Source organism: Caenorhabditis remanei, chromosome X, assembly GCF_010183535.1.
Source record: "Caenorhabditis remanei strain PX506 chromosome X, whole genome shotgun sequence".
NCBI lineage: Eukaryota > Metazoa > Nematoda > Chromadorea > Rhabditida > Rhabditidae > Caenorhabditis > Caenorhabditis remanei.
The window spans coordinates 21,056,833-21,071,189 of NC_071333.1; the positions used below are offsets into that span (position 1 = coordinate 21,056,833).

The window sequence follows — 14,357 nt, forward strand, 5'->3', positions numbered from 1 at the left end:
CACTTTCACTTTCCTCCGAATCGTGCCCTCCCTTCCATCCATTGAAGTAATTATCCTCCCACCTACTCAAGCGAAACCTTCTCGTTTCGCCTCAATTGCTTTCCCGCATCAGCACGTCAATTACCTTCTTATGGTTTTTTGGAGGACGAAGGATGGCATCGGCAACGCAACAATTTGGCAACAATTAGGGGCCGGTCTTCTCGACTATAAATACTCTTGTCTCCTGTACTTTGGTATGATTTACTTCCCTGATTTACTGCTTCCCCGAAGCACAGTGTTCCCCCGTCCAAACTCCCTCTTCTTCTTTTCCCCATCGCCTTCTCCCCCCTTTTTCAACCCATTTTATTATACTACATTTTATTCATCCCAATAAACTACAAATACCACTGAACCCTTATACACCGATTTACCGGAGACTCTAGAGAATCTAGGGTACCGACAGTCATATGTACTGGAAGGGGCAACTTGGCAAGGAAATAGCACAATGATAACTAGAACACGTGGAAATTATGAGAACACCGGGATTAAGAAAGTTAAAAGAGCACGGGGGGATACAAAAAAGCAAAAGAATTGTCAACCAACAACGTGACAACTCAAAAATAATAGCTAAAACGGCTTTTGGATGGGATGGAACAAAAGGAGTAGATGCTTTTACAAAACAAGAAACATATCTCGATGAATCAGAGGGATAGATCGAGAAAAAAGCTGTGTACTAAGTGCTCCAAAAATTTCAAAAATCTCAAGGGAAGCATGAGATGACTAACTATGAACAAGTAGCAAACATTAGAAAAGGCGGGAGAAGAGTTTCGAGAAATTATAAGCACGGAAGACACTTAGAAACATAATGGGAAAATATAGGATTTTACAAATAGAATCAGTGTCAAGTAGTAGACATCGCTTTAAGAGCTGGAGAGATTTCAAAGGGGCTACACAACAACGGTATGGATGTGATATGACTAAAGGTCATTGGAGAGAAAAGAGAGCATTTTAGAAAAGAGTAAAAAATAATATACTCTACTCAAAGTATGTTCAAACTACACAAACCATCAATTATTCAGAAGGAAAAAGAATTGAGGGTCACAAAAAAAAGCAATTTGGTGAATACGGGAATGAACTGTGGAAGAGAATGAGTCATGATGATTGCTTATAGATGAGGGGTGACAATACAGTCTACAGCATGTTCCGGAGTTTGCTGCGCTTGATGGCCACGATCTCTTTTCGTTGCTTTTTCATCCAGGGATGTCGAGACACCTGAAAACCATTTTATTTATTCGCAAGCTAGATCATGTTTCGCTCACCGCCATGGCAGACAAACGCTTTTTGGGATCCACAGTCAACATCTCTTTAGCAAACATTAGAGATTCTTCAGACATGTAAGTAGTACGGCGAAGATTCCCTGACATGATAGCATCGATCATCGCCTTTGTAGAGCACTGTGGAAACGGACTTTGCGCTTCTAAGCACTCATAGAAGACACATCCAAGAGACCAGATATCAACTGGAAATGAATGGGTCTTGCCGTCAAGAATCTCAGGTGGCTGGTAACTCTCCGTGCCAACTTTTGTCATCCCTCTGAAAGTAATTCAAACTTAAGAGAACTATACATTTTGAAAACTAACTTTGTCGAAATTGAGAGACCAAAATCGCCAAGCTTCCATAATCCGTCCGATCCATAAAGGCAGTTTTCTGGCTTTATATCCCGATGAATTACGTTTTCCGTGTGACAGAAATCCAATCCGCATGACAGGTCAGCCATTATAAGGAACGTCGTCATTTCGTTGAAAACCTCAACTTGCTCCATTTTTTCCCGGAGTGAACATTCCATGAGCTCGAAGATTATGTATAAGTTCGATGGCGTGTCCAAGCTGGTGATTAACTGAACAACATTTTCATGCAACAATTTCACTTGAATCGCGATTTCTCTCTCCAACAAATGCTTCTCGGCGATGATCGCCTTTGTGTTTGGCAGTATCTGAAATTTTCAAATTCACGTTATGAAATATATACCCAAAAACTAACCTTTACGGCAAACAGTTGTCCGGTCTTTTTTGACTCGCAGACTCTAACTTGTCCGAATGTTCCGGAACCGATTTCTTCTTTGATTACAATATCATCTAGTTTGACATCATTGTCGATGATTCCTCGATCACCTTCCTCGATTCCTTTCTGTTCATATCTCTTCCTTGTTTGTTCTTGAAAATCGGTTGCTGAGTTCTTTCTGTGCTTCCGGTTGATGTCCTTCAGTTTTCGATATTCTTGTCTCAGATCCAGCCTAAATTATCACTGCATAGAATACGGAAAAAAGGAGAATTACTCACTCAAAATCACAAAGTTGCTGGCACAAGTTGCCGCCAGAACCTGCTAGAAAGTATTCGGATGAATTTGCTGCGACGACCGGCTTTTCGGCTTTGTAAACCAAAGTGTCAATTGGCTTTTTTGCGGTCAGTTGGTCGACTGCAGTGAAGTAAACCTGAAATTTAAAAAAACAATTAAATCTGAGATACCGTTATTCAATTAAACTCACGTAGGACGATTTTTCACTTCCATTCACCGCATACAATGGACAAACGGTGGTTCCTGGCAAGAAACCGTATATCCATTTTTTTCGTTGAGTGAGAATGCTGAAATACAATGATTACTTTTTCTTAGTGATCAGAACAATTTACCGTTGTTCAAAAGTGATTCCATTCTGAACACTGAATACGAAGTGAGATGTAGTTGAAGAACAAATCAACTTATTGTTTACGAGACTCATGTGATTCAAGTTGTCCTCGACCTTAGCGACATCAATAGGTTGTGACGAGTTTCTGACATCATAAATTCGGATTATTCCGTTCTTCGTGCATAATGCGAACGTTTCATCTTTCTTCGTCATTTTTATCGAGTTGATTGTCTCATCGGAACTCTTCAAAACTCATCATATTTGATTGTTTTTGCTTTTATTTTTGCTGTTGGTTAAAAACTTACCTTGATTATTGTCGATTGTTTCATAGAAGTTCGGAGATCGAAAAGACGAACAGCAGACGTGTCATCATTTTCATCGAGAACCAACAGACAGAATGTACGGTAATTCGAAAATCCAGCGGAATCTTTCACAAAGAAACTCGGTGGTAACTTGTACTTGTGAGTTTGACTTTTCGCTTCGAATACATCCACAACGTTGATTCCACTCCTCTCCCCAATTGATATAATCCCTAAATTTTAGAATTGCTTGTTTATCATCAAAACTTTTAAATACCTGTCTCCGTTCCGTAGGTGTTCACGGTGTCCTCAATCGATGAAAATCTGCCTTTCTTCTGCAATCCATCCATATGTAGTATTTCGAACGTTCCGTTGCTCAGTGTGGTTGCAGCGAGCTGAGTATCTTTCATGAAGCAAACATTTGTAATTTGCGCATCGAAATCCACTTTTGCAGTCATTTTTTTACCCTGAAAAAATGGATATTTTAAGAATAAAGACAGGACAAACAGTAAACGGAGAAAATACGCAAATGCACAAAAAATGACTATGTTACAGTTCAGTAATTTGTGAAAGACTATATATTTTATGAAAACGTTTCGCAAGTTACTCGGCTTTTCAATTAAAGACGTTAAATGTGTAGCCGCAAGCAATTTTGTAGAAATTGGCAAAAATCAATAGAAGCACACAGAGGAAGAATGAAAAAGCAAAATGAGCAGAGAAATCGAGATGAGAAAAAACATCAATATGCGTCTTTGCCCACTGGTGCACACAGCAAGGAGGTGTACCTTGCGCCATTAGTTTTACAAATGAATGCGGGAATTATCCTGCTTAGCACACATTTAACAGGAAGAATGGGAAAAAAACAGAACATATGAAAAGGAAAGTGGAAACAGAGTAGAACGTAAAAACAGCAGTAACTTTTTGTGTCAGTAACAGGAAATCGCGTTGGTGAGATGGTAAAAAATGTGATTCAAAACGCAATCGAGAGGCAAAGAAGTAACTGAGACGCACAGACAAAAAGAGAAAAGAAGAAAAAAATCGATACTCATTTTTGTACCCTCGTAAACACACGGTCAACGTCATCGGACGTGACATTTACGAAAATTCACACGCGACGGTGCAAGTAAGAGATGTGTGTTGCCGTTCGTCGGAACGCTCACGGCTGGAGAAGAAAATGTGGGCAAATAGGACTGAGAGTGAGTCTGGCCGCTGTTCGGCAGAGCGCACGTACTGGAGGTTGATAACAAATCAATTGCGAGTCTTCTGTATTGAGCCTTTTCGTGGCAAAAAAGATCAACAGATGTTAGACTTCTATAAACCTGGCAAGTTCGTCACGCTGGGAATGAAACATCTGGCCGAGAAGTACAACGTCTGACGCAAGTCGGAAGTAGCCTCGAACACTCTCTGTGACCGAGCGGCGATAGAATTCTTCAGTTCTCCGCACTCGGTCTCTGCTATTGTTACGGTAGATGCAATAGTACGTAAAAAACGCGGATCAAACAAAGAAGGCATCGGTTAAGTAACTATTTAAGTAAGTATTATCGAAATAAAAAAGTTCTGACATTTTTTCCTTATCGGTGTTTGCGGACTTAAGCCAAAATTATCAAATTTTGGCTTAAGTCCGCAAACACCGATGTAGAAAAAAAGTCGGAACTTTTTTGTTGCGACAATAACAGAAAATTGAAATATTATAAGACTAAAGACGGGACAAATAGGAAGCGGATGAATTACGCAAGTACACAAAAATTACTATGCTAATGTTTAGTAATTGTGAAGTACTACATATTTTATGAAAACGTTCCAGAACTTACTTGACTTTTCAATTAAAGACGTAAATGTGTAATGGCAAGCGATTTTGCAGACTAAAATCAATAGACACACACAAAGAAAGAGTGAGAAAGCAAGATGCGCAGAGGCAGAAAAGAGAAGAAAAAATCAATACGCGCCTTTGTTCATTGGTACACAAACACAGCGAGGAGGTCCTCGTCCTCCCCTCCAATAATGCGCACACCGAACGTTACTGACGCACCTCTTGTGCTTTCCCAGAAGAAACCTCTCAAATACCAGAGAGACACTCATTCAAAAACCAAAGATTTCACTTGAGGAAAAATGCATTGAAATGATAATTAACAGAAAAAATAATTGATAACCGATTCGAAGTAAAACTGTCATTTCTCAGTTAATTCGTTATCAAATTCTTTAATACTAAAAAAACCCAAAACAAACTAATTGAGATATTCTGAATCATATATACTTCACCATCTGTAACTATCTCTTTCAGAAAAAGTTACAGCGTATTTTCTGTTCCGACCGGAATCACTATAGGGTGATAACTTCAAAAATGTTATTCTGCAAGTGAACGGTGTACTGCTGCTTTTCCAGCCACGTTTTCGAGAGGGATGTCTTTGACGATGTCTAAATCAATGTCTCCTTGACAGAAATTCGTTGAAAACCGTGTTTTTAAGAATCAATTCTAAATGTGGATTCACTAAGATAATCATCCAACTTCAGGTTACGCTAGATCCCGAAAGACCCAACTCACCGCCTTCAGGCAAACAACCTATCACGGTAAAAAAACACGGTAAAACACGGTAAAACGCTAGAAGATCAACCTTGCGATATTTGTTCACCAACAAATGTGGTCAATTCAAGACTAGTATTGTCCGGGCACTGATTCGATCTGATATAAGTCCAGCCAAAAACCAGAAGAACCGATCTCATGATTTGCACTGACAACTGCAGGTCTGTCGCAACAGACAACGGACTTGCACCATGAAAACTTCTCGAAAGACAGATTTCTAAATACTGCGAACCAGAAAAGAGTTTGAAGCAGGTCGCAAGAGAGATCAAAGAATACCAATCGTCCATTCGGTATTTAAAATCACGAGAGACCGTCAATATTCCCATTAGCAGGTGTATCAGACAAGGCGACCCCATTTCACTAAATCTATTTTTTGATTTCCTTGAATCGACTTTCAGCCGAATGTCATGGTTACAATTGAAAGGAAACGAAAAAGACAACGACAACTCCCCTGGTATCAAAATAAACTGTAGCAACCTAACACATCTACGATTCGCCGACGACATGATTCTCATTTCAAAAACTTCACAAAAAGCGGAAAAATGCTACGAGAGCTGGTAAACAGTTGCAAAACAGTCGGTCTGGAAAAAAAGCGAGCAAAACCAAAGTGTGGAGGAATAAGTATGCCTCAAGTCACCAACTAAAAAAAGTAAAAACAACGTCATGGCCACAATCGAACATGTTGAGGATTGTGTGTGTTTGGGAAGACTGTTGAACACAAAAAAACGATCTAGAACCAGAAATACACAGAAGACGACAAGCAGCATTGGTGGCACTGAACAATATCAAAAACACAACAAATGTCAACGGAATCACCAGGAACATCAAGAGAAAAACCTCCACAGAAAAAAAATGAGGAAGCTATCCCAAGTAAAAAAACGAGGAAATCAACTGATCAAACATTGGGGCACAATTGCCAAAGATCAGAAAAAAGTGGATAGTTGCGATCCGCGCACAAAAAATGAGCGAAGGCTAATTACAGGCTAATTAACTAAGCAAGTAAATAACTGAAAGTTAAAATATTCTAAGATTGAAAACGGATAAATTACGCAAGTACACAAAAATGACTATGTTAAAGTTTAGTAAATTGTGAAATACTACATATGTTATAAAACGTTCCAGAACTTACTTGACTATTCAAAAAAAAAGACGTTACATGTGTAACGGCGAGCAGTTTTGTGGAAATTAGCCCAAAATGAATAGACACCAGAGAGGAAGAGTGAGAAAGCGAGACGCGCAGAGGCAAGAAGACAAATCAATACGCGTCTTCGCTCACTGGTACACACAGAGTGAGGAGGTCCACGTCCTCGCCGTCCATTAATGCGCACCATCCGTTACTGACGCACCTCTCGTGCTTTCCAAAAAAAAAAATTCACATAAGAAAAAAGTTGGCTCTATTCCAGTTTAGATGTCCTTTAAAAACTAAAACGTCCCTTAAAACACTTAAACGTCCCTTAAAACACTTAGACGTCCCTTGAAACACTTAAACGTCCTTTCAAACTCTAATTTTTTTTAAACGTCCTTTCAAAAGTTTAGACGTCCCAAAAAACGTTTAAACGTCCCATAAAATGTTAAGACGTCCCTTGAAATCCCAAAATATAGTTCTGAAGATTTAAACGTCCCAAAAAACATTTAGACGTCCCAAAAAACATTTAAACGTCCCAAAAAACATTCAAACGTCCCAAAAAATATTTAGACGTCCCTTGAACACTTTCAGTGGCTTTTAGTGTTGAAGGGACGTCTAAACATTTTTTGGGACGTTTAAATGTTTTTTGGGACGTCTAAATGTTTTTGGGACGTCTAAGTATTCAAAACCAAATTTTCGGACTTCAAGGGACGTCTCAATATTTAATGGGACGTCTAAACATTTTTTGGGACGTCTAAATGTTTTTTGGGACGTTTAAACATTTTTGAACATATTTGGGATTCGAAAGGACGTTTAAATGTTTCGAAGGACGTCTAAGTGTTTCAAGGGACGTCGAAGTGTTTTAAGGGACGTCTAAGTGTTTTTTGGGACGTTCAAGTTTTCAAAGGACATCTAAACTGGAATAGAGCCAAAAAGTTTCTTCGTTGTCAAATTCTTTGACATTTAGCACACAAACTAAGTGAGATATGCTAAATCAGGTTAACTTTACCGTCTGCCAGTATCTCCTATTGAAAATGTTACAGCGTATTTACTGTTTTGACCGGAATCACTACAGGGTGATAACTTTAAAAATTTTATAACTGGATATACAAAATAGTATAAAACTTCGAAATACGGGTAACAGAATGTGTAAAAATATGAACCAAAGATTTCCATCAAAACAAACTAGAGTTGAAATAAAGCTCAACAAGCGAGCTTTTTATGTGTCAGAAGTTTAGTCATAATGTAGCATTGGATAAAATCAAACACTAGAGGCCCATAATCCAAGGGTACATCGAAAAATGGTACATCTATGAAAAATTTGATCATAGGGTACATTGAATCGAAGGGTACAGTGAATCTTAGAATACATCGAGGAGCAATGATCATGAGGTACATCTATAGGGTTATCATAGGGTACATCGAGTCAGAATTTTCATAAAATTTCAGGAGACCCAAAGGTTTTATTAATTTTTGAGAAATGCTTTACAGATGGAGTTCAAGGAATGTGTTTCTGCTGTTTTCAGAGGGATGACATTATAAGATTTAGCATTTAAGAAGATTCTTGAATCAATTATAGAAACTCCAATATGATCATCTCTCGATTATGCTTTATTCTAGTTGAAAAAGCAAACTTTGGAGACTTTCAGGCTCATATTTTGGAAAATGAGTCCAAACGTTAGAAATTGAATTATGTTGAGAAACTTGGATGGAATGGCAATAAATTAATGTAAATCTTGAAGATTATGCTTTTCTTAACATGAAAAAATGACTTTAGACGTTTTAATGTTCATACTTTCAAGAAAATCGCTTTGTTTCCTCAATTGTTCAAATGTATGGAAAATGCGTCCAAACGATAGGGATTGAATCATCTCAAGAAACTTGGATGGAATGGAATTAAATTCCTCTGTATCTTCAAGTTTATGCTTTTCTTCACCTGAAAAAACATACTTCAGACGCTTTTATGTCCATACTTTCAAGAAAATTGCCTTATTGCCACAATCGTTCAAACGAATGGAAAGTGAGTCCAAACGTTAGCGATTGAATTATTTCGAGAAACTTGGATGGAATGGCATTATGTTTCTTAGTGAGTTTGATTTTAATGAATCTAACAAATAGCGAAGGTACAACCAAACATGCTGATTCTGATGCAATTTACCGTTTATTAATATCTTTTTCAGAAAAAAAGTTATCATCATTTTTCATATTTCACACTATTTCACACTATTTCTCACTATTGGTCAAATTGACGTTTCTCAGTGAGTTTGATGTTAATGGGTATAACAAATGGCAACCAGGTACAACCAAACACGCTGATACTGATGCGTTTCACCGTTTGGGCTCTATTCCAGTTTAGATGTCCTTCAAAAACTCGAACATCCCAAAAAACACTTAAACGTCCCTCAAAACACTTAGACTTCTCTTGAAACACTTAAACGTCCTTTCAAAATCTAATTTTTTTGAAACGTCTTTTCCAATGTTTAGACGTCTCAAAAACATTTAGACGCCCCAAAAAACCTTTAGACGTCTCGAAATACGTTTAGACGTTCCAAAAACATTTAAATTATATAATCGCCCAGCAAACGCGATTGCATAATTATTCTATAATTGTTCAATAATTGTTGCGTCATTCCTTCCACCTTCGACCACTTTCACTTTCCTTCCGAAACATGCCCTTCCATTAACAACTTCGCAAATACAGTATTTGGTAACTTCGCGAATGTAATATTTGGCAACTTTGTAAGGACAACATCAATTACCCTCTTATGATTTTTTGAGGACAAAAAAGTGCATTAACAACTTCGCAAGGACAATATTTGGCAACAATTTGGGGCCGGTTCAAACGAATATAAATATTCTTGTGTTTCAGTATTTTTTGATGATTTACTGCTTCCCTGAAGCAAACGTTTGTTCCCCCGTCCAAACTCCCCAAAACCTTAGTATCCCTTTTGCCTTCTCCCTTTTTTTAACCCTTTTATTATGCTATGATTTATTCCTCCCAATAAACTACATGTACCTACCTATTTTTAAACCGATTCACCGGAGGCTCTGGAAATTCCGACATTGGTGCATCGACTGAATCGAGCAATTGGAGGATTTATCCAGGTACGTCCCAATCCACTCAGTGGAATATACCGGTCTTTGATCGGCGCTATAACAGCCAGCTATAATAGCTTAAGCCACGTACGGATATCGGCACCCCTCACACCTCTTCAGAGGTGTTTAAATCAGTTACCTAGAAAACAGTATCTATAATCAAACGTTTATCCATCATTAATACAAAATTCCAAAAAATCTTTAAAAAAAAACAAAAAACTTTCCACATAACTCTGACATAACGCGAAATAAATTATATAATTGTTGACTTACAAAAACAAATAAACACCAATTTTTATAGTTCTAAGCATACTACGCTCCACGAGGTTCCATCCAAGAACCGAGCAGACACCAATAATGAGAAAATTGAGGATTATCTTGGCAAATATATGGTCATTCTTCGCTCAGAAGAAGCGAAATTTAAAGACCAGTACAAAATATATAAAGAAAAATATTATAAAGGATTGAGTGAACTTTACCAATCCCCTATAGGAACCACATTTGCAGAATATTGTCAATTTAATGGTCCACGATTCAAGATTGAAGAAAAGTTAGTTTTCTACATGAAAATGAACAGAGCACAATTTGTTGAACGCTTTTTGTATTACACTTTTTTTGACTTCACTGCATCTGCTAAAATTTTGAGTTTTTGTAGAAAAAAAATTTCTGAATTTTTTAAAATGTTAAGCTTCAATGATGATGATAGTTTAAATGAGACAAAATCTTCTTATGGAGTAGTTTCTCCTTGTTTGTTAAGAAGAGTGATCTCTTTCCTTAAACAGCGTAGTGATCCAGAGTGAAACGCGAGATTGCCGACGAAAATTTAGCATAAGATATGCCTTATCAAGACTTTAACTATAAAATAAGTTTAAAGTGCAACGACTTCATTTTCAGAAAGAAGCACGCATTTTAATTTCTTGAACAAATTTTTGGTCGAGTCACTTTGAAAAAAAAAAATTTTCTCAAATACTATTTATTAGTGAACTCATTGAATGATTTTCATTTAAACAAAAGTTTGTCAAGGGGATCTCTGTTTTAAGAAGCGAAATTTAAAAAAATACAAAAAAATGCTCCAAAAAGTTAGTTTTTTGTGAATAACTCGACAAAATGTTTTTGAAATTTTTCGAAACTTTGCGGAAATCTATAATGAACGTCTATAAATTACACTAAAAATTGTACTTCTACGATTCAAAAGAAAAAATTTGAGTTCTGCGCCTTTGAGCACCTACAGTAACCCAGGGACCGGTAGTTGGGCGCCAAAATTGTGCATATGTGTTAACCAAGACCGATAGTACATAATAGTATAAAAATCTATTCCTATGGCACGCGTTACTTGAGTCTTACAGAGAACAGTTTATATTTGAACACGAATACAGATATAACTCGGAGTAAGGAGTACGAAAGTGGTAGTCCCTAGTTTCTCTGATTGTCGAAATTCGGAATTTTTTGTTAACTCAGATAAAGACTTTTCTAGATTTTCAACTGCAGATCAGCAAATTATGTTTTTGGCAATTGTTCTCAGTAACGTTTTTAAAGTCAATGTTATTGCCTATGGAATGCGCCTAAAACCATTACGGTAGCTCAAAAACTCACAAAGTTACGAGCTCTCAAAGTGGAGACATCGAAATTTTCGAAAATATTCAAAAAAGTTATGTTACTCTTTGAAACCTGAGAGAGCGCAAGTAGTATGGGGATAAGAAAAAAGGAAGGGCCCTCCCCCGAGCAGCTGTTCCCCGCACGACACCCACCTCCATATCAGAAAAAGGCGGTAACCCCCCCCCCCCCCCCCCAGCGGAAAAAAACGGGACTCTCCCCCCCTTCTCATCACCCTTACAATTGCGGAAGAATATCGGCGGTCTATGTCTTTTTTGAGTTGCAAAAATGAGTATTCATGATAAAAACTCATAAATTGAATGACTTTTTCAATTAAAGTTATTTCTAAATACTAATATTTCGCTAAATTTATGTTGAAATATAGGTTTCGTGTGTTCTCCAGAGCTTATTATATCGCAATGCACCTATTTGACTTTGCACCTATTTGAGTTAGTGTTGCTCGTACTTTCTTCAAAAATTACCCTTTTTGTTTTTAACAATCTTTGAAAAAGCACACAAATTCTGACTATGATAATTTATTAGGGTTATATGTTATAATTATGTCGACGAATAATGCATATGGGTTAGAAGACTATAACCCACTGTTTTTCGATGAAGTATGCATATGTTTCAAACCCATTTGATTTAAAGACCTGTCAGTTCTTTTATTTTTGATGACTTTGTGGTAAAGACCGCATGTTTATAGTTGTTTCTTTCAACTTCACATAATGTATTGTTCTTTATTCAACACAGTTTTAGGCATTAGTTATACAACTAGAAAAGTTGTATAACTGAAATTGTTGCATTTTTCGTGTACAATTGATACATTATTAACAAGTAGGAGTAAGCACCCAACACATATACATAAAGACCAATTATTCATCAATTTGACAATATCATATCACTTGTTGGGACGTAGAATTCCTCGAGCACCAGAAATATCCGATGAAGGTATAGACCATCTCATGCCGCAGTCTCGTTTCTTCTGAGCACGAACCTCTCTATTGTTTTGCATAGCTTCAGGTCTGTAAAAATTATTATATTTTCTAATTAAAAGAAGTGTAGTTACCTTGGAACTCTGACAATGAACAGCTCTGACACAGGATAAGCAGCCCCACATCCGTTGATCACTACATACTAGTTGTCATCAATGTTATAGCACCATATCAATACTTCACCAGCTCGGTTGTAAAACACAGCTTGGTCAGCAGTCATTCGATCCAATAATCGCGAATATAATCCAAATCTATTCGGCGTTCGACGTCCGGACACAAATGATAATATCCAACTTTCTTCAAAGCACAAAACAGCTGGTGAATTTATTTTTATGTTGATTGTTTGTTGTCTGTCTGTCATTGTCATTGAGTCGGTATCTTACCCGACTCTCCCTGTTTTTCCCATACTTCATTTGTCTACCGTTTCTCCTCATTTCCCCTACCCCAATTTTCTTTGCTTATCACTTATTATATACTTTTACTCGATAAACCTATACTACTCATACACCACTGAACCACCTGCACACTCAAAGACGCGCTTACTCCCCAGTGACTTCTTTCATAATGGCAAGGGGGAAGAGAAAACCGTAATAAAGGCTAAATACAGGGAAAAAAGAAATGTATTCTACGAAATGACCAGATAAAGTAAATAATTAAAACCGGGTGATGGCTGTGTCAAGAAATGATTGAAACTGGGAGGTTGATTCAAGCTGGGAGTTTCTTTGCTGTTCTCCATCGGTCTTTAGCCTGAACGGTTTTTAAAAAAATTTTATTTTTCCTCTCTGGTTCCGGCTTAACATCAACAGATCAATTACCTCACAATAAATTTCCGATAGACAAAACGACCACTTTTTTCGTGCTGTGAGACGCGTGTTTGCTCCCCCCCCCCCCTCGCGTCGCGTTTTCACTGCTCTCTAACTATTTTCCACTATCTGCTGACCTGCGCCTCTTTCTCTCTGTTGAAGGTTGTCGTTTCCCTCTTTTTCATATCAATGTGTTCATTTCCCCTCTGAGCGGCGGCCGGATTGCTGTTCTCCCCCATCGTTTCTAGTATTCTTTTCAAATACCAAACTATTTTCTTTGAAATCTAAACTCGATTTTTGTTTGTTTGGAGCAATGGAATGTAAGGTACGTATACAAATTTTTAGGAAATTCAAATCACTTCCATTTCCGTAGATGAGAAAAATATTTTCAAAAAATATAAGTTTTTCTTTGACAACACAAGTTCTTTCCACTTTACAACTATTTTTCTAGCATATTTCTGCTACTTCCAGCAAGCAAATTATTATTTTGACTCACTTTTACATTGTCACTTAGAGTCGCTAGAGCGGCGCAGACTATTATTAGATCTTTCTTTCATGTATAAACTCCTTGTCTCCAAAGAAATAATTATTCCCAACATTTCTTTTGTAAAATTTTCAAATGTATCTAATTTACGTCGGCATAATTTCCATATACGCTCTCTCCTGTCAAATTCCTCTAAAATAGGTTCCCAATTTCTCATTAACAGAACTTTGCGTTGTTGGAATGCCCTCCCTTCTCACTTTTTCCCCCAACGTCCCTCATCTATTGTTTTCAAATCCCATATTGCATCATATAACTTTGACAATTTTCTGATTCTCAATAATTTTAACTTTTAATGTTTCGTATTTTTACTTCGTATATATATTTTTACCTTGATATGTATAAGCGGCCTTTGGTCCTTCAATCAATAAATATTACTACAAATCGTTCAATCAGTTCAAAAACCAAAAATGGCACCAACGTCAACTGGAGCTGGAGTTAGAAGTGGATCGAGAGGAGGACGAGGAGGACGAGAACGCCAAGGAAAAGGAAGAGGTGAGTGAAACGAATCCTGAAAAACTTGTTCGAGAGGCTGGTAATTTTTCAGTTGAATTTGAGCGGATTTGGTTCTCAACTGAAGGGGGGACTGCGGTATTCCAATATTCGAGTTTTTTGGCTCCGGGACATTTCGCCACTAGGCGTTTCGCCACCGAAAAATGGA

The 14,357-nt window shown here is 37.4% G+C and overlaps 2 protein-coding genes across 2 annotated transcripts; both read right to left on the reverse strand.

Annotated features, from left to right (window-relative positions):
- Nucleotides 1-1,170: 1,170 nt before the first annotated feature.
- Nucleotides 1,171-3,419, reverse strand: GCK72_026222 (uncharacterized protein; the record flags this gene model as incomplete). The annotated part of the gene is made up of 9 exons (XM_053736745.1): nt 1,171-1,251; nt 1,299-1,572; nt 1,620-1,972; nt 2,020-2,272; nt 2,319-2,470; nt 2,525-2,621; nt 2,667-2,905; nt 2,968-3,194; nt 3,239-3,419. The coding sequence occupies 9 exons, from the start codon at nt 3,417-3,419 to the stop codon at nt 1,171-1,173; spliced, it is 1,857 nt and encodes a 618-aa protein (XP_053580311.1).
- Nucleotides 3,420-12,258: 8,839 nt separating this feature from the next.
- Nucleotides 12,259-12,572, reverse strand: GCK72_026223 (uncharacterized protein; the record flags this gene model as incomplete). Its single annotated transcript, XM_053736746.1, has 3 exons — nt 12,259-12,382; nt 12,427-12,487; nt 12,536-12,572. The coding sequence occupies 3 exons, from the start codon at nt 12,570-12,572 to the stop codon at nt 12,259-12,261; spliced, it is 222 nt and encodes a 73-aa protein (XP_053580312.1).
- Nucleotides 12,573-14,357: the final 1,785 nt, after the last annotated feature.